The 21,271-nt window shown below is 40.0% G+C and overlaps 1 protein-coding gene across 2 annotated transcripts in view; it reads right to left on the bottom strand.

Annotated features, from left to right (window-relative positions):
• Positions 1–12,464: 12,464 nt before the first annotated feature.
• Htr1f (5-hydroxytryptamine receptor 1F) overlaps positions 12,465–21,271 on the bottom strand; it is a 116,182-nt gene continuing 107,375 nt past the window's right edge. For both annotated transcript variants that reach the window (XM_040750599.1, XM_040750598.1), the window contains one exon: positions 12,465–17,637. In XM_040750599.1, coding sequence (XP_040606533.1) covers positions 16,496–17,596 — 1,101 coding nt within the window. In that variant the 5' untranslated portion in view covers positions 17,597–17,637 and the 3' untranslated portion in view covers positions 12,465–16,495. The remainder of the gene's footprint in view (positions 17,638–21,271) is intronic.

Genomic DNA, 21,271 nt, shown 5'->3' with positions numbered 1-21,271 from the left:
GTGTATTTTGTTCCATTTCTGTTCTTTTCTCCTTTCTTTTTTCTTCTTTATAAATTTTTTTTTTTGGGTTTTATTTTGCTTTGTTTTCCCGAGACAGGCTTTCTCTGTATAGCCTTGCCTGTCCTGGAACTTGCTCTGTAGACCAGGCTGGCTTTGAAGTCTTGGAAATCTGCCTGCCTCTGTTTCCTAAGTGCTGGGATTAAAGGTGCACACCACCATTGCCCGGCTGAGGCAGTATATTTTCAAACATTTATGGTGAAGGGAAGAGGAGCAATAGGAGCTCCTCCAGGCCTCAGGCAGAAATGGATTCTGGACAGCTAAAAGTGGGGAGTTTGCAATTTGCAGTGTAGCTTCAAGGAGTTGCTGCTGGACTATAGCTCTCTTCCCAGGGCTACCCTTTCTGATCTCTCTCTCTCTCTCTCTCTCTCTCTCTCTCTCTCTCTCTCTCTGTCTCTGTCTCTGTCTCTGTGTGTGTGTGTGTGTGTGTGAGAGAGAGAGAGAGAGACAGAGAGAGACAGAGAGAGAGAGACAGAGAGAGAGAGAGAGAGAGAGAGAGAGAGAGAGAGAGAGAGAGAGAGAGAGAGAGAGACCCTGAGACCCTATGTACTTGTTCTTTTAAATGTTGGGCAACTTTCAGGAGGCATCACACAGTACTTCAAAGAAGCATCCTGTTGCTGGTACAAATTTTTATTTAAGTTTATTTTTATTTATTTGTTTTCTCTGTTGTTTGTCTTGCCTGCTCCTGGTTCTCCCTAGTTTTTATTTCTTCACTCACTTCCATTTCAATCTTGCCTTGCTTTCCAGATTTTCACCAATTTTTTCCTTGTCTGTAATCTTCTCTGCAGTTTGTAATCTTTTCTGGCAAAAAGCAGACTCTTTACATATACTGCCTAAGGGTGCTTCTCTTAAGGAAGAGCTCTAGGATCTGCCTGGTTCACTGACACCGATGGAAATCACCCACGGTTTTGTGCCACTCTCTGGAAAAAGCTGTGACCATTTCATGCCCAAATTCATTCTTGGGAGAGATCAAGACGATCAGCACTTGCTAGCCAGAATTCCCTGACTCGTAAGAGAGGCCAAGGAAGAAGTTCTAGTTCTCCACACTGCAACCAACCCCGCCACCGGGCATCCTTCCTTGAAGCAGTGTGGTAATTCTAACACACCTATGGAGGTATTTTTCTTTGCCTGTCCCACTCCTTGTTGAGGCTTTGTGCCATGAAAAGTGGGTATAAAGCTCCTTTGCTGGATAATAGATCGTTTGGCGACTATCTTAGAAAATCAATTGACCTAGTGTTTGAATTGCAACGGAACAACCTGTTTCTCATCATAGATGGCTGTTTTCAACTTGACAGAGTGACTGGCAGCCAAACCATGATTACTCAGACATGAGTATCTAGCAGACACTTTTCCAAAGATGAATAAAGCAAGCTTGTTTTGTCATGAAATGTAATTAACAACATTAATTGCCAATATCGAGTTTTAGGCTTTTGAACAAGAGGGGCCAAGAGCCTTGTATGGGACTTGCCTTTTAGTACTTTTAACTTTTCTCTAAGGTTATCTGGACAGGGGCTAGAAATATGCCTTCCTGAGTGACTCTTCCTCATGACATTTGATTACTTGAGATGGTCTTTTATAATTCTCCTGGTGGGAAATGACCTATTTCCTTCAGAGTGGGTGCCCTCCGTGAAGAACTAAGAACTATACTTTGAATGTGTGATTTAGCAATTTTATTATTTTACCAGTAAGGGGCAGCAAATAACAGTGTTTGCTTGAAGCATAAAAAGTATTACTTTAATTTGAGACATCTCCTCTACCCTTCTGTTCTCTCTTCCCCTTCCTCCTCCCCTTGTCATTGTCTGCCCTCTCCTCCCTCCTTTTCGTCTTCATTTACCAGTGTGCCCCTGGCTTTCCTGTTGTTTTTCTATTTGGATTTCCTACTCTTCTTAGTGATGTTAAAATCCAGAACTATTGAGAGTGACAACGGCGTTCAAAAGGGAAAAGAATATATGAAAACACTTAAAAATGCAACAATAAAAAGAGCAAGGCTGACTTAAAGAGCTTTGTGTTAACGAATGATGACTCAGAAGTTCTAAGTTGGGTCTTAGAAATATACTGCTACATAGCGAGTATTCATCAAAATTAGCTCGATTCCAGTAATGGCAAGGCACACTTGACAGTACTATCTGACTTCAAGTCTTCATTTCTCTTAAAACACTGGTTTCCCATCTGAACTTTAGCCGTCTAGCTTATTCATTTCCTTTCACGTTAATGAGCAGGTGTAGATAGTCCACAGGCAACCAGGATCTACTACCAGTGAGATCCAAAATCAATACAACACTGTTCTGGTGCTAGCTTACAGTGGGAACACTGTCCAGGCAAAGAGCATTGCTGGATGGAAAGAGAAGAGGACACATTACAACACTAAGCATGATCAGAAAGTAAGTTTGGTGAAGAGATGCTTACATGACAAGGTCTGGCCCCCGCAAGACGTCTCCAGAAACTTCAGAGACTTTTACTGTATTTTTTTTCTAACCCCAGGGCTACTGTGGAAAATGTAGCATGCATTTCTAGCATCTGGGTGAAATCTTAGTTTCTGTCTGAAGGCAAAAGCTCATTTTTTTCTGATAAACTTTATTATTTTAATATTCCTGAAGTCCTCAAATTGAAGATGTGCTTTCCCTAAAACTTTTCCATTCTAGATTTGGAGATAGGCTCATTTTTCTTATTGATGGTCCTCACTACAGTGTGATGTTTGAAAAGTAGTTCATTTCTCATGGTGCCCAGGGATTCTCTTTCCATTTGGACGTCAGTATGAAGATGTGTTTGCAACCAGGATGCGGCTTCATCTAGTGACGGCTTGCATCTTAAATGGCTGTTCCTGGGCAGCTGGCATGTGTGTCTTTTTCTCAGTCTTGCTCCTGTTCTGACCTTTGCATCCTTTCACGCTGTCACAAGCCAGAATACTCAGCGGAGTTGTACCAGATTCTGCCTTCAATGCTTTCAATACATTACACAGCCATATTGCAGAACTGCTTTCATGTCCTTCTTAAATAGAAAATCCATGTAATACAAGATTCTTAGATGCACAGGGTCTCAGGAAGAAAGAGTCTCCAAAACTATTGTCGTGCCCTGAAATCCCTTCTGGAGTTTTCCGTGATCCACCTTTAATCTTGACTACTCAGTTGTTGGAGAATTGTTTTTTCATATTTTTTATTTTGGTTTTTCGAGACAGGGTTTCTCTGTATTGCTTTGGAGGCTGTCCTAGAACTCGCTCTGTAGATCAGGCTGGCCTCGAAATCACAGAGATCCGCCTGCCTCTGCCTCCCGAGTGCTGGGATTAAAGGAGTGTGCCACCAACACCCGGCTCTATTTTTTTTTTATTTAACATTTTACACATGTCACTCTCAGTTCCCTCTCCCTTCCCTCCTCCCCCATCCCCCAGTCCTCTCAACCCTTTACCCCCACTTTATCTCCCCTCTGCTCCCCAGGGAGGGCAAGGGTCTCCATGAGGGATTTTCAGAGAGTATGTCACATCATCCCAGCAAGGGCCTAGGTTCTTCCCCATTTGTCCAGGCTGAGAGAGCACTCCTCCACATGGTATGGGTTCCCAGAGTCCATCTGTATGCCAGGAATAAATACTGCTCCACTCTCTAAGGTCCCACAGATTGCCAAGGCCTCCTCTGTCACCCAGGTTTGGTGGGAGGGATGTCTGGATCAGTCCCATGCTGGCCCCTCAGTCATCAGTCTTGGGTCCATGTGTTCCCCCTCGTTTAGGTCAGCTGCTTCTGTGGGTTTCACCAGCCTGATCTTGATTCCTTTGGTCATCACTCCTCTTTGCAACTGAGTTCCAGGAGTTCAATTCGGTTTCCAGCTGTGGGTGTCTGCCTCTGCCTCCATCAGTCACTGAGTGAGACTTCTAGGATGGCATATAAGGTAGTCATCATTCTCATTATCATTGGAGGGCATTTAAGGTAGCCTTAATGCCAGTTGGTGTCATTCTTGTAGATCTCACTAGTGCCAGATCTCTCCTCTGACTTATAATGGCTCCCTCTTTTATCGTATTTCCCATCCTTTTCTCCTCTATTCTTAACCCTGGCTCAACTTTCCTGCTCTCCCATGTCCTCCTGTCTCCTCCTCTTTTCTCCCTCTCTTTCTCCCATCTCCTTCTACCTTCCCCTTCTCCCACCCCCAATCCAATTAGGGAGATCTCATCCCATAACCCTTCTCCGGGTTACCATGCATATCTCTCTTAGGGTCCTCCCTGCACCCCAGACTCTGGCCGTGGGATTGTGGGCTGGCAGTGCCCTGCCCCGTGTCTAAATCCATGTATGAGAGAGTACATAAATTTTTGGAGAATTTGAATGAGACTAATATCTCTCTGCATATCTTCTGGCATCAAGGATTTTTTTTAACTTGAAAAGTCAATGTTTAAATTTATTCTAGGGAAATTACCTTGACTGAGAGACAGCCAGCTAATGCAAACAGAATGAGGACGTAACAAAGTGTGGAGGGGGAGAACTAGATTGTATAATACATCAAATTGTTGTTTAAAAATTAAAACCAAATCAATGGTTAACTTCTATCTCAATTACAGCATTAATTTCCTTTTATTTATAAACTCCTAAGGGGGAGGAGTTGTCTTCATTTCTTAATCACCTACCGGGCAGTAGTTTTGAGTCACATGATATTAATGCAGCAGACATAGAAATACTTTGCAGTTTCATGAAAATTTCTTCTTGAAGTTCACAAATACACACCTGCATTGCAATATTATCACACACCACATGGTGAGGCTCCTGCTAGCAATGGACGGCACATTCAAAGGTATCTTCATAGTATTACATTGGAGTTGAAACATTCTTACCCCTGAGTAAATAAACTATCTTTTTGTTATTCCTTTTCAATGTTTGGATGGGAACTTATCATTGTGTTACAGTTGCCTACAGTTCTGACACCGTGCAAGCTTTGTAGTTTAAAAGCAATAGGTTGTACCACACAGCCTATGTGTGCACTGGTTGGGTGTAAATGCATCCTGTTAACTGTATGATGACATTGTCCATACCTTAGACTCTAAGGCTTAGAATATTTCCACACTGTTAAACAATGCATGACTTCATATGGGAACTCTTTTTTTTTTTTCTGAATCTCATTGTGAGTTTTAGATTCGTCAGTAGAGGGCGGCAAGTGGCAACCCAATTCTTTACTTCATGCCTAAACCTCAAAGTATTAATGCTAACATTATCTGAAATCAGCAAGGAAGTTTTGTTTTTTGTTTTTTTCTTTTTGTTGTGGCTGTTTTTTTAATAGATAAAAATAAGTGTGAGACTGACAGGGAAAATAAAGTAGCTAAATTTATTTTTGTAGCTCTTATTCCCTGAAACTTCTAGAGCTTTCTTCTAGACAAATAGGACTTGCTGAATAAGAATACAAGACAATCTGGTTCTCCTCGTGCACTGTCACATTAGTCCAACACTCAGAATTATATTCTCCCCCAGGGGAAAACAATTGCTCAGCTTTCCAAATTCCTACCCCTCTTCTTCTCTCCACATGGTGATAATTTAAACAATAGCTGCATTTGCCATGGTTTCTTTATCCTCCACAAATAGCATTACTGAGTCATAATTATCTAAAATGAAGCTACCTGTGAAAAAGATCATTTTTATAGCAGGGTGTTTCACTTCGTTTCTTTGGTTTTTGGTTTTGAGAGACAGGTTCTAGCTGTGCAGCCCAGACTGGTCTTGAACTCGCTGTGCAGACCAGGTTAGCCTTGACCTAGATTCCCAGGGCTAGGATTACAGGTATTTTTTTATAAAGCAATCCAAATCCTATTTCCTGATTTGTTGATGAGAAATCCTTTATCTTTTTCTTCCCCAAAATAGCTGAAAAAACACAAGAAACATCCATCCTGTATATCCTATTCCTGAATAAAAGGAAATGACACCCTCCTTGGGGGTAGGTTTAGTTGGAAAGGTTCTACTTTGATTGACTCCTGTGCTGGATAGTTTCATGTCAACTTGATACAAGTTAAAGTCATCTAAGGGGGGAGAACTTCAATTGAGAAAATGCCTCTGGAAGATCTGGCTGTGGGAGCCTGCAGGGCAATTTCTTGATTAGTGATTGATCAGACAGACCTGGTGCTGGAGAAGGAGCTGAGAGTTCTACATCTGGATCTGCAGTTAATAGGAAGAGAGTGCCACATTGGGCTTGGTTCGAGCATCTGAGACCTCAAAGGAGGCTCCCACCCCAACATACTTTCTACTTCCTTTAACAAGGCCACACCTACTCTGACAAAGCCACACCTCCTAATGTGGGCTTATGGGGCCATTTTGATTCAAACTGCCACAACCTATAAAGATTTTTTTTCTTTGAAGTAGTATCAAACATGGTAAGGACACTTGTACAGGTAAACATGTTATTCCAGTTTTACTTGTTTCACAAAGTTACACTGAGTTGAGGCAATCTCCCAAGTATAAAACACAGTTTACTCTGTAGACTCAACAGAAAGCATCTCTGTGTAGCATAAAAGATGACCACGAAGATGAGCAGAAGAAAATAAACCACGTGGCCTTTTCCTTTTAGTTCTGCATGAGCTGAGCTTTCAGCACGGTAAGGAACTTGAGGCAGGAGAGGTGCTCCTGTGACTGCTCTTGCTCCAAGGTCTAAGCCTGTGGTGATACATTATGTATGATTTATTAAAGTTTGACTGAGGATTCAGAAAGCAAAGTCAGCCTCAAACTATAGAAATCAGGCAGACACACACCTTTAACCCCAGCAGCCAGAAGCTAGGAGGTGGTGGTGCACACCGTTAACCCTCGGACTCAGGATTAAGAGGTAGACAGAGCTCTGTGATTCCAAGGCCATCCAGATCTACACAAGACTGATCCAGTCTTAAGGATAATCTCAGCACTGGGATCACATGCCTTTAATCCCAGCATGAGAGGGGAATATAAAAGATAGGAGTGGGGCCTTCAGTGGTCAGTATCAAGATTCATTCTCCAGCCACACTGAAGATAGGAGGCATTCATTCTCCAGCCATGTTGAGAATAGGAATGCCCCAGCCTTGTTAGAGGTAAGAGCTCTCTGGTGGCTTGGCTGCTTTTTTTCTCCCTGATCTTCAGACTGAACCCCAATATCTGTGTCTTTTCTTTTTCACGAAACACAAGCCCATGGCTTCTGCTGAACTTCACAGTACCCAAGGCAACTCAAGGGGGCAGGTGCGGTTGAGTGTACAATGTTGACTGAAGTGGAACAGACATTTGGATCCTGATTCTGCTTATCATGGTAGCAGTGAAGTGGCTGAAATCTCCAAGGAGTCGCTCTCTAAAGCACAGCCAGATAACACGGAGGGAAGCTAGAATGAAAATGAGAGAGGGAGGAAAGGGGACCAAACAAAAGCAGTATTACTTTTCTCCAGAAAGTCCAGTCACTCATTCACAGCTATTTGGGAATAGCTGAGAATATTGGACCTAATTTTTTTCCCCAGAACATGGATATACATGTACTCCTCAACAATGAATGAAAACACTCCCCTATGTGACATGCAAAACATATTTAGCTAATATTATAACCTTTTCTTTGCTTCCTTTTAAATGCCAACACTTCTACCTTTGTTGTTTATCAAGATATATTTTGGGGAAGGAATGCCAAGGACGTTGCTTTTTTCCAAAATTGAATATGTAATTCAATGTCGTTATAGTCCAAAGTGCTTTTGTAAGCCTGGTCCTCACAATACAACACAGATGTGCTTGAATATTATCTAGTAACTACTTAAAAAACCGCTTTTACTAATGTGTATTTTGTTGTTGTTCAGGAAAATTGATTGTATTTGTCCTAAATTGAGATTTCAAAACTCAAAGGCCAGGTCTTTAATTTTCTTGAGGTAAGGCAAAGGGCCAGGGGAAGGTAAGGCGATTGTGGGTTCTACAGTTAACTAAGGAAGATTCCCTTGCACTCAGATTACCACAGATACAGTGGAGCACCATTCAGATGCTTCAAGTCTCTATAAGCTGCAATCAGAACATCAGTTTTTTTTCTTTGAAGGTTTCTGTGTTACTTTTTAAAGTTTTTTCATTTTATGCACTAATTTTTATTGTGGGCATAGGCATACACGATGTGTGGATGTGTGTGTGGGTGTGTGTGTTCACGGGCCACGGGACACATGTGGAGATCAGAGAACAGTGTTCTCGAGTTTATTTTCTCCTGCATTTCTGTGGGTTCAGGGATAAAGCTCAGGTCATCAGGCTTGCACTGTCAGGCATTATACATCTTCTGAGCCACCTTGCTGGTCTACATTTTTTTTTTTTAAGTATTTATCTGCCGGGCGTTGGTGGCGCACGCCTTTAATCCCAGCACTTGGGAGGCAGAGGCAGGCGGATCTCTGTGAGTTCGAGGCCAGCCTAGTCTACAAAGTGAGTTCCGGGACAGCCTCCAAAGCCACAGAGAAACCCTGTCTCGAAAAACCAAAAAAAAAAAAAAACATAAATATTTATCTAACTACACAGGTGGTGGTGGTACACACCTTTAATTCCAGCATTTGGGAGGCAGTGGCAGGTGGATCTCTGAGTTCAAGACCAGCTTGGTCTACAGAACTAGTTCCAGGTCAGCCAGTACTACACAGAGAAACCCTTTTTCAAAAAACAAACAAAATCAACCAAACAGCCGTGATGTGTGTGTGTACGCAAACATGATATGTATACAGATGCCAGAGGTCAGTTCCTTAGGATCTGTCCACCTTGATTTTTGAGACAGTATCTCTCACCAGAAGCCAGGGTTCATAAGCTTGTCTAGGCTATTTGTTCAGAATGCCCCAGAGATCCCTTGTTTCCTTCTCTCCATCCCTGGGATTACAAATGGGATCGAGCATGCCTACCTGTTTATGTGTGTACTGAGAATTGAACTCCGGTCCTCACACTTTTGCAGCAAGCACTTTACAGAATGAGCCATTTGCTCCCCCCTTTTAGATTTCTCAGTAATGCACTACAGGATATTTTGAAATCATAAGTGAAACCTGGCACATTGTATCTAAAGAATATGGTTTATTTCACATTTTCCTGTCTTTTAGGCTAAGCGGCATGAGCTTGCAGCATATACTTATTTATCATTGTTTTTAATGACAGTGACGAATCGAGCAGCTTCTTTTATTTGATAGGCTGTGACAATTCATGTATGAACATTTTCTATAGCATGAACAATTGGCATTAAAGTTATTAAAATGAATGTAACTGTTTTTTGTGGATTTAAAAAATTAAAGTACCCATTGAATAACGGGAAGATTTTAAGAAAGAAAATGAACTTAAATTTTAGCTTAAGCTAATGGCACACTTAGAACTTTACTTCAAAAATTAGTCAATGGAAAGTACAGACAAGAGAAGTCAGTTATTCAAACGGAACCTTTTACAGATGACATACTAATAAAGCTAGGGACATCATATTCCTATGCTTGCATGTAATTTATGACTGCAGGTATTTTTTAAAGTTAGTATGATAGACTAGATAGGATTTAAACCCATAAACTTATAAGAGAGATTAAAAGAAAGGAAATAAAATCAATCTTAATACATAAAACCGCTGTTGAATTCAGTTTCACATTTCTAAACACAAGTAAAATCAGAAATATAGTATATTGTTAACTTATCATTAATCTTTTCTTCCCCCTTTATTGGGGTATATAATTAAAACATGAGTTTGGGGGTCAGTGGACAGCTTAAGGCATTAGATGTAGAAGAAGAAAGCAGCTTGACAGTTTAAATCAGTTACCAGAACACACAGCACAGTGGACCAACCAGGCTTGCTTAGAAAGGAGGCCAGCATTGAAGTATATGGGAAATACCTACAATCCCCCCCCCCCCTGCCAGCAATCCCAGGCAGGAGGATCTCCAATTTGAGGCCCACTGGGTTTTTGTAGTGAGACCATGTGAAAAATAAAATCTACGTGTGATGGCCCCGGAGACACATACCTTTGATCCTAGCATCGAGAAGGCAGAGGCAGGTGGATCTCTGTGTGTTTGAGGCCAGTCTGGTCTACAGTACTAGTTACAGAACATCTAGGGTGACGTGGAGAGATTTGGGTCAAAAAAGCAAGCAAACAAACAAACAAACAAACAAAACCAGACAAATAAACCAAGCCTGCATCCCCACAACCCTACAGAGAAATGAGCACAGGTCTCTTAAGCAACTTAAAGTGGAAAGCTAATGCTCATGAGGGAAGTTGGAAGATTTAAAGAAAATACGGAATAATTGGAAATAATGTGGGTCACTGGCTTTAAGTACAGTAGGAAGTCAGTTTCAAACTGGAATTTCGTGTGTTCTTTAAAGGGTGTATTGCTCAACAGCAAGGAAGCAGAGGGCATTTGAGGAGGAAGACAATGGCTGAAAAAGCAATGTTCACCATGTAAGGGCACAGGAGAGAGGGGCCACACCTGAGCAGGCAGCATTTGTTAGGATGGTGGGAGACAAGGCTTCGTAGAGTGTTCTTTTCTTATTAATGTCAATACTAAAAGCCATAGTAGAGTCTGTATGTACTGGAAGGAGCAAAGGAGAGACAATACTACTTTCTTCAAATATTAATATTTTCACACAGTTAAATAGTATTTTAAATCACGGAGAGCTGAAATCTAGGCTTCCAACTTTGTTTTAATCATCAGAACTCTCATTTCAATTGAAAATTTCTTTGAATTGTTTAATGTATAAAAATAAAGCCATCATCCTGGAGCGTACGGGAAGTCATCTCTGAATGTATTAACAGAGAGAACCAATGCTAGGGTACTTGTGGTTATGGTTCTAATAGGGGAGACAGATTATACTACTTCTTTCTGCAAAGATAAAACAGGTAAGAAGATGACAAGACGGTAGCAATGCGGATGGGAGAACAGAGCAAGGAGGCAGTCTGGCAGGAGTGGCCTTTGTGTGCTTGGGAAGGCTGTGGGATCTTTCTGCACGGTACTTCTAGAAGAGCAAGAAGTTTCTCAGTGCTGTTGACTTGTGTCTCTGTAGATTCACAGGCTCCCGCTGCGGGTCTGCATGTTTAATACACGCTCTCCCTCAATCCAGCGTTAACACGGAGAGGAATGATAATGGTGACTTCCGCTTAGTGGTCCTTTAGCCTCTGAGCGAGCTTACTATCTCTCACCATCTCCTTATCCTTTCAGCCCTACTCAGAGAAAAGGAGGACTGCTCAGGCTCATGGTTATCAGAAGAATGGGGACTCGGATTCAGCCTCTTCAGATTTTTAAATGTATATAGCATCATGTGTCCAAAAAGCTGCTTGCTATGTCATGAAGAATTAACTCTGTGCCCTAGAGAATTTAAACAACACTCTTATTGAGAACACATATGTTTTATTCTTAGCTAAATGTGTTATCCTCTACAACATTTTCGGTTTTGACCTCAAATTCTGCAGTTTTCCATTAGTAGCAGCGAGGTCAATTTTTGCATTCTGATATAGTCTGTTACTAAAATGGTAGACTAATCTCATTTTCAGTTCCTATAGTCATGGTTTCATACTTAATGAGCTGGGGTCTTTAACACTGGTGGCCAGAACTGAAGCCCCAGGCTCCCCTTTCACTGAAGTCATCTGAGATAAGTTCTGAGTGCATGGGATCAGGTCTGAATCCACATAGTGATGTGCTGGCCTTTGTAACAAGCACCAAAGGTGATGTTTATTCACACATGTTGTAAAAATCTGAAACCAGACATTCTCTTGAAAGAAATTCGATTCGCTTCCTACTTCATCTTCAAGCTCAACAGTATCCTTAGCTAAGATGATTTTCCCCCTAGCTCATATCTTCTTAACAGCGCCTTGCTTTGCAAAAGATACGCTGACACATACTTGTACAGTCCTATCGTCTCTACTAGGGTAAGAATTTACTCATAGCCAAGCCCAACTGTACTAGGAAAAATAGCTACTATGTATGTGTGTGGAGGGATGGGGATGAATATGGTTTCCTTTTATTAACTTTGTTGAAGTGGGAGAACTTTAAGGCAACAACTTCAGCCACAGAATATAATTACGTAATAATGACACCACACATCAATTGTGAATTTTTGCCATGCACAATGAGTGTATCTTTAGGGATATTAACATAATACACGGCGCAGAGGAGCAATCTTAGTTTTCCTGCAGAAGTGGAGACTGTGCACAGTAAAAAACCAGGATGGACAGTAACACAGGGTTCAGTGAAAAACTGCCCAGACGTGATGTGTTGTTCCTCTTGGTAAAAATAATAATGTCTTTTTCTTAAAGGGGAATTTTCATGATTACTATCCTAGTCAGAGGTTCTATTATTAATAGTAATATTATTAATGCCACTTTCCTGGGTAGATTTTAAGCATCTCTAGGCTTTGGAGAAAGTGTTCCATATCAATAGCCAGACATTATTACAATGTTAGGTAATGTTTCTCTCAGTGCGAAGTTCCTCATTTTAAGCAACGGAAGGAAGTCAACTGATTCATAAGACCAAGACAAGTCCTTAGAAAATACTTTATTTATTTCAAAAATATTAACTTGATTACAGAAATATTTTATGGTAAAGGTCTGAGCATGATCACTTGGTTATGAGGAAGACAGTAGAAGCATATATCTGGGGCAAGCTACTTTAATAGGGATGCATTTTAAAGTAAGCAGAGTTATTTTTGAAGGACTTTGGGATATATTAAGAAAAAAATTCATGTTTCAACTGCACAATTTAGGAAACCAGATTCTCTGACCTAGAAATAAAAAAAGTCTGTACATTCACAAGAAAATGATTTCATACCTCAAGCAAAACACACATCATCAGCAATGAATTTGTGATCATGTCTGCCTTCATGGTGTCGGGAGAACAAACGAGCACATTTCATAGCAATTGGATTTAAATTACTTTCCAACTTATTTCTATTAAAAACTTTTGGCAAAAGGCACACGATTAAATGGAGATTGTGACTATGGGGTTTAGCCTACAGTGAGGGAATAAATTTGTTATTGACATAATGATGTAAGCAAAGAAGACGCATATGGTGCAGACAGCTAAGGAATCAAAATTAGTGAAGCCAAAGTAAGAATTGTTTTGTAAATTCATAAAGGAGGCTGTTCTTAAAGATGGGCTCATCATTTTTCACTAACTGGATATTTGTGATGGGTCTTGTAAAACAAAACAAAAGAACCAAACAAAACAAAATAAAACATGTTGGTCCAGACAGTTCATATTCTTTTTTTGTTTCTCTGTGTCATAGCCCTAACTGTCCTGGAACTCACTCTGTAGACCAGGCTGACCTCGAACTCACAGAAATCCTCCTGTCTCTGCCTCCCAAGTGCTGAGATTAAAGGTGTGCACTACCGTTGCCAGAACAGTTCATGTTCTTAAACTAAACTTAAAATAAAGCTCATGTTTAATAAGCACATGCCATTTCAGACACAGTCCGCATGTGGCTATGTTTACTGGCATACTGGACTGATTTTTAATATCCACTTATTTAACTTCCTTATTCCTTCAGTGTCTGGTCTTTGCTTTTAGTGCATTTTTCATTTGAAGAGGGTTAGGAAGTCACTTAATAGAATAAAAACTTTGATTTTATGGTGCCACTATAGTAAGATTCTACTAGGAAGTAAACAAACAGCTGTATTGCATTTTTCCCTTTGTGACAGATTTTAGCTACTTAGAATTTATTTATTTTTTTGTTCAAAGGATAAAGTGTGCACATTTTGAGTTAACAGTAATGCTTTCTGCATACATTGCAAAGGAAGTGCAAATCTGAGGTTGACATTCCCTATATTGCCACCATTTAAAGATGTTGAAGGGACATCACTGATACTTGTTCATTAGTGATGACAAAGCCTGAAACCTCACATGTGGTTCAAATGTAGATGAACTGTTAGTGGACTATGCCGCAGACCCTTTGGATTAAATGATGTCTCTTCAACACAGAGCAAGTTAATTTGATTCTCCCTGGAGCTCTGAAAGGAGATAGATGCAACGTCTTTGTCACTTATGACACTATTTTTCTACATCCGGTCCAACTCAGATCCTTGGTTTACTTTGCTTGAAATAGTTGGTGGTTTGTGTCTTTTAAGAGTTTTCCCGCCAGGTGGCGGAGCTGCATGCATCTTTAATCCCAGCGCGTGTGAGGCAGAAGCAGGTGCTCTGAGATCGAGGCCAGCATGGACTACAGAGTTCTAGGACAGCCAGAGCTACTCAGAGAAACCCTGTCTCTAACAAACGAACAGTGAAAAGGGTTTTCTCAATGTAAGCTTCTGAGATGTGCAGAAATGACTTTGGGAAGGTCTTTGATTGAGTAAGTCACAGAATCAAACGTTGGCAAACGGAAGGGTAATAGAAGAAAGCAGAGAGCGATAGGGAGACACACGGCCTGGGAGTGGAGGTGGAGTGAGTGGTGTGAGGACAAAGTGAGGTGGGATCCTCGACTGATGTCAGAGCGGAGGCCAGGGAACATCTAATCTCAGTTATATGTCAGCTTTGCTTAGGCCGGGAGTGGACAGTATAGTGCCTATGAGCTTGGGCACATCTGCAATTTCCACACTTCTGCAAAAGTCGTTGTTTACCAAGAGATACTGCTGGTTAATCAGGCAAAGATGGCCTTAGGAGCTCAGCCTGTCCTACTGTCTTACTGCAGTATTTGCTGAGATCTATGGACCCCACTTCTGTATCTTCACTTATCTTTTCCTTCCTTTTATTTCCATTGCCAGGATTAAGATTAGCAAGTCATCACCCATTGCCTGGACTACTGGTTTGGTTTCTAGCAAGAAGACAATTTTCTCCAGCACTCTCTTGGCCTCTCATATCTAGAGCAGAAGCTTTTTCCCTCTACCCCATTCATTTTAGGTTTCTTCCAAGCTTGTATTATTTTGAAAATCATCACTGATAACTCAAGGGAAGCAAGAAAATTGGCAGTGTATTACTTTTCCTGACATTAAAAGTCATTTCCAATATTCATTTTTCCCTTTAAACCTTTGATTTCCATTGTTGCCTTAAATGGCTAATAAGTTCATGGCATGGGCCACAATCCTTGCATGGCAAAGCCTGAACTCTTTATGTTGTCACCTTGTGGACTATGCCCTTTCATTTGCTCGTGCCCAAATCTTGCTTTATTTGACACACATTTCAGATATACAGCTTATGAAAAATTCCCAGTGATCTTCAACCAGATATGATCAGTTTTTTCTCAACATTGTCACAAGTATATAAATAACTCATTTGCTAGATCCTTGTTTATTACCTTCTAGAATAGTTTTAATTCTGCATTGTTTCTTCTTCTAGATTATAGCTACATTGATGGAAGAATTTATGTTTTATTATTTCCTATATCTTCTATCTAGTACATTTTTCATTGCCTTATATAAAGTCTCACCTCTAGATATTTGCTAAACCAAGGGTAATGTCTCACAGATATATAAAAGGTGATGTACTCTTAAACACTCCACCAGAAAAGAATATTTTATAATGTACAAGAAGTGGCAACTAAAAAAGGTGTGGTATAATATTGTTTTTCAGATGGTCTTGATTTATAAAATGTATCCTTATTAAAATGGAAAAACCGACTTTTTTGTTGTCAAAGCAAAGTTTTAATTATTTAATATTTCCCATTGTATTTTTTACAATAAGAAGGAAATAATAATGTTCAAATCTTAAGACATGGAGATGAATTGTAAAAACTGGGCTGTTAACATTAGTAGAGAGGAAATAAATTTTATATTAGAAGTGTGATAGCTATGGTGAGTAACTTAGGGTACTTAGTGTTTAAAGTTTTATTCCTTAAAAAGGGACAGTGCCTGTGATAATTATACAATAATTGCATAACAAACCTTCCCCTTGGGGCTTTGATTTCAAATACTGATATATGATTATGATGATATTATTCTAGAAGCCGATATTAAACAAAGTGAGGATAGCAAATGTATAGAAGTTCAGGATATTGAAATACTTTACTATACTTAACCCACTGTTTGGTTATTTTTGGTGTCCAAATATGAGGATAATACCAAAGCCACTGAATTTCATGTCTACTCTACTCAGGCTAAATAAGAGCTGCCATTACTTTCTCTTTGCCTTTTGCAAAAAATAAGATGGAGAAGGGACAAGAGAGGTATTACAATGAATAATATTTATTCTATGAATTACTAGTTGATCAATGGATTGATATATAAATTGCCAGTGGAAATATGTTAATTGAAAATTCCTCTAGTTTTTGTAAGATATAAACCTGGAAAGTATTGTAAGTAGTATGTATATATAATTTTCCAGTTCTCTTTTTAGACATATTGCATAGACAAAAGATTATTTATAAGATGCAAAAATTATTTCCTAATTTTGATGACACTAGACTGATGGTCAAATTAATCTCATTTTCTTGGAGCTATTAAAAATAAATTTATGCTGTTATAATTTTAGCAATCTTAATATATTTTCTCTAAAAATTTGAATGTTTTATTACTTTACATTCGTTTAGTTATCCCCCCCCAATAAATAAAGTCTTTACCCTTCAAAAATAGACCTCCTCTTGCCTAACATCGACATCGTACAAGTTTTTGGAAGGCTTTCTTGAAGTCTTCATTGAAGATGGTATAAATCAGTGGATTTATAAGGGAATTCAGATAACCAAGCCATGCCAAAAAATTTGACATTTCCTCAGAGATTTTGCATTTGTCACAGACATTAACAACCAATTCTTTTACAAAAAAGGGCAGCCAACATATTACAAAAGCACCCAAGATCAATCCCAGGGTAGTGGCTGCCTTGCGTTCTCTAGTGCCTGAGATTTTCTGTCTTCTCCAAGATTTCTCATGCCTCAACTCAGATCTGGGACTTTTCACTGTGCTATGAATTCTATCAAAGTCTGTTGATGGGTCAGATAAGGATTTTTCTAGAGTATAGGAGGTGGAGACCAGTTTAATGCTCTTCTCACCACTCTCCAAAAGGACTTGGCCATTCAGCTCCTCCTTCATCATACGACTTGCTTGTCTCTTGTGGTATAGTGTCCTTGCTGCTCTGTATATTTTGTAGTAGAGGATCAATATCAATACAAGAGGGATGTAGAAAGCTCCAAACGTGGAGTAAATTGTTGAAACAATGTGGTCATGCTTGATGACACATTCATCATCACGGCTAGTTCCTTGGTGCCTCCAGAAGAGAGGAGGCATAGAAATGAACACAGATATAACCCACACTATTGTAATCATGATGCCAGCATGTTTGGGAGTCCTCTTCCTGGCATATTCAACAGCATCTGTGATGGCTCGGTACCTATCCAAGGCTATCGCTGACAGATGCAAGATGGAACATGTACAACAGATGATGTCAACGCTCAGCCAAATGTCACATAGTACTTGTCCCATAATCCAGCTCTCTCTCACAATGTACACAATACTGAAGGGCATCACCAGGACAGCTACAAGAAAATCTGTAACTGCCAGGGAACAAATTAGGTAGTTGGCTGGGTGGTGCAGCTTCCGAGTCACAATGATGGCAGCAATCACGAGGGAGTTGATGGTGGTTGTCATCAGTGCCAGCCCAGACAGAGTGAGGGACACCAGAATTTTGGATGGCATTCGGTTTAATAGTTCCTCAGAGGTCAAGTTTTGATCTGAAGAATTTAAAAAATCCATTTTTTTCGTTTAAAAGGTTAATATAGTTGAAAACTGAATACCTGCAACAAAGGAGGGGGAAACATAGTTCAGAAAAGTTTCAAGTACTTTTCTTTTTAGAACACTTTAAAAAATACATGCATGGTTTTATAGAGCATTCTTTGCATTAAAAATTTGAGTTAATCTGAACTTTCTTTCTGAAGCAATTTAATGAAAACAGTAATAAAAGGAAACTCTCAAATTATTTATTAAAATTGTCTCACATAAAACAATAGTCAATTAGCCAACAAAATCCCAATGATAATGAAATTGTTTTTAAAGTCATATTATCTCTACATTTTTCTCTTTGTCTGCAGCAGAAGATATGCTTTAAAGTGCATGTTAATTTTATACTTGTGTATTTTGCAATATGTAGTATTAGCATTAAAGGTAGTATTCAAAAATGATAAATACATTTGTATTTAATTTAAAGTCACATAAAGAACATTGTTTCTGGTATTTGTAATGTATTTTGTGCTATGGTATAGAGGGTACATAGAGAGAAATAAGTAAAATAATACTCTATGCAGCACTTTATAAGCTTAGAAAAATGTTCATAGTTGGGGACTTGGTAATTAATTTGGTTTGAGAAGACAAAATAAGATTAGTAGGAGTCAAATATCCCTACATTGTCTATTATAACAATGACCAAGTAGCCTTTTCATGGAAGCCATACTGACAGTAATGTTGTTTTCTTGTAAATCACCCTTGAATTGATTATATTACATTGGTGCTTAAGGAGGATAATATATCCATGGCTTATAATTGTTGCTCCAATCTGTGATTTAATTTTATTGGAAGTCAAATAAGGGCTTGAAATGTAGTTCAGTGGTAGAACACTTGCCTAGCATGTGTAAGCCCCCGGGTTTGAATCAAGAATGAAAGAACAAGTCATTGGAGTATTCTCAACTAAGTACTAATAATAATTTTTCAAAGTGTTTCCTTATTTCCCATTACTCTCCTTCTTTGTCTTCCATAAATTTTAGAGACAACTTGAATCTCAAGGAAGGATGGACAGGAAGAAGATTCTGCGATTTTATTCTTAGTTACACATGTTGCTTTATGAGCATATATTAACAATATATTTACTTTAAGATGGTAATGTTCCTGTTGTTAGAACTGGACTGATAACATATTTAAAATCTTAGTATTTGTATCAGTATTTCACAAGGATATGAATAATCATGTATTTGTTGTACTGCTTACCATCTGCCTGTGTTTGGGTACCAGTACAAAATTTAATTTTACTTTTCAGGTATTCTGAAGTCAATTGCTGCTAAGAAAATTGAATGCCAGAAAACACAAATATCCACTATCTGGATTAGTGATTGTCCACTGTAGAGTTGAGAAATTGTCCTGTACCTGCATAACGCTCACCTGTAAAGAGCAGCTAAGATGCTCTATATCTACATAACACTTACCTGTATAAGGTAACTAAGTCCAGAGAAACAGTAAAAATGTAAATTCTTCCTAGAAATTCTAAACCAGAAGTTATTAAATTCTGTGGCTCTCAGGATCACAGGGAAACCTTGCAAAATCAGATTCCAGGGTCCAAACTTTGGAGTTTGTGATTCAGGGAGTCTAGTGTGGAGCTCTCAGATTCACAATTCTGACATGGTTTCAGGTGACACTGATGCTAGAAGTCTGTCCTCTGGGCTTAGTCATCCTGGCTGCTTTCCACAATTGTCTATTTTCTCAGTGCTATAGTATCTACAAGTTTCTCTCAAATGACAGCATCTATGGTATTTCAAAATGTCTTTAACATGGTTCTCTCTGACATCTTACTTATTGGAGACTCTCAAATAAATGACCTTACATTAATTTTTCATTGGATGTGTCTCTATTTGCCTTGCTGGTTCAGTGCAGTTCTCAGATGTCTTATTCAAGAGCTAGTAAGTCCTCTCCCCTCACATTCTCCCCAAGTTTCCTTTCTCTTCCGAGAGAATACTGGGACAGAGGGTCTGAGATGTAGAGAACTCACAGGCACCATGAGAACCATCACCAAATCCTTGTATGTGTTATGTGTTTTAATAACACAGAGGCATCTACTCATCTTCCTCCCTCTCTCCTTCCTTCCTCCCTGCCTCCCTTCCTTCCTTTTTCTCTTTGTGTCATTTCATTTTCTTAACTTTTCAAAAATTTTAGTTTTTACATTAATTGTGTGTGTGTGTGAGTGTGTGTGTGTGTGTGTGTGTGTGTGTGTGTGTGTGTGTGTGTGTACCTGCTTGTCAAGGCATACATATGAAGGGCAACTTTGAGGAATCACTTCTCTCCGTCCACCATATGAGTTTCAGAGATCAAATTCTGGTTGACAGGCTTGGTGGCAAGCACACTTACCTGCCAAGCCAGCTTGCTGGCCCTCCCTTTCAGTTCTTTGTGTGTGTATTTCCCATTTTTATTTTATTTTTAGAAACACTCCTATTTACATATCCATCCTCCCATGCTCCCCACCGACCCCCCAACCCATCCACTATCCACTCTCCAGGGATAGTGAGACCCTTCACGGGGATCATCAAAGTCCATCACATCATTTCGGGGAGGGCCCAGGTCCTCCTTTCCATATCTGGGCTGGTCTGGCAAAGAGGAAATGGTAGGGGATCCACAGGGATAATCCCAACTAAGAATCTAGGCCGTGTTGGAGAGGCTGCCTTTGATGCCCTTCCCCTTAATTAATGAGATTGATGACTACCTTGGGTACCATTCTTAGAACCTTGACCCAGTAGCTGATCGAAGCAGAAACAGGCACTCACAGCTGAGCACTGAATCATACTCTCAGAATCCAGGTGTGGAGAGGGAGGAGAGATGACCAAATGAACCAAGACAGAACTGAAGATACCCGTAGAAACAGTTGACCTGACCTAGTGAGAACATGCAGACCCTAGTTGCAAAGCGGGGGAACCAACATTGAACCAAACCAAGCCCTCTGAATATGGGTGCCAGCTAGGAGGCCAAGGCAGTCTTTGGAACCTCTAACAGTGGAGCCAGGCTTTATTCTTAGGTTACAAATGGACATTGGGAACCCATTCCTTATGGAGGGATAATATTGCAGCCCTTTCAGTTCTTAGGTATTCTCCTTGCAAACAGTTTTAGAAAGGTCAGTGATCCTATGCAGTGATCCTTACTCTAAATCCAGCAACCTATTTGGTAAATGTGGCAGATTAATTTCTGCTTTCCTTCCAATTCCCTCAATTTTCACATCATATATTTTATGCTATAGATTTAATTAAAAAAACTGAACTTTTGTGCCCAGCTTCAACATCCAGAGAATCCACCACACAAGAAAGGTGTCAGTCCTTCCAGACCCCACCCTCCGGTGTGCCCAGTTTCAGGTGAGCATGGGTCCAGCTGGGACCCCTCTGTAGGCATTTTGGTCGGATCAGAATGGGTTAGGTATTCTGGCACTCGGGAGTCGAAGAATAATGAGTGTTACACAGCTCAAATGGAAAGGTATCCTGGAGCTCGGGAGCCAAGGACTACCACAGGTTGTAATAAGCTTTAGCAGCTTACAGCCTTGCCTCAGGAAAAGGCTTCCCTAGTGTATGGGCTCTGCTCTGGCAGGACAGGTTCTTCAGCTGGGGGTGTTCACCCATTGTAGCAGTTTTGCTGGGCAGGAGGTTTCCGGGCAAAGTTGCTATAGTAAAGCTCTGCTCCCAGAGA

Source organism: Mesocricetus auratus, unplaced genomic scaffold (assembly GCF_017639785.1).
Source record: "Mesocricetus auratus isolate SY011 unplaced genomic scaffold, BCM_Maur_2.0 Super-Scaffold_100008, whole genome shotgun sequence".
NCBI lineage: Eukaryota > Metazoa > Chordata > Mammalia > Rodentia > Cricetidae > Mesocricetus > Mesocricetus auratus.
The sequence above is the reverse complement of the archived record's forward strand: the minus strand, read 5'-3'. Positions and strand labels throughout refer to the sequence as shown.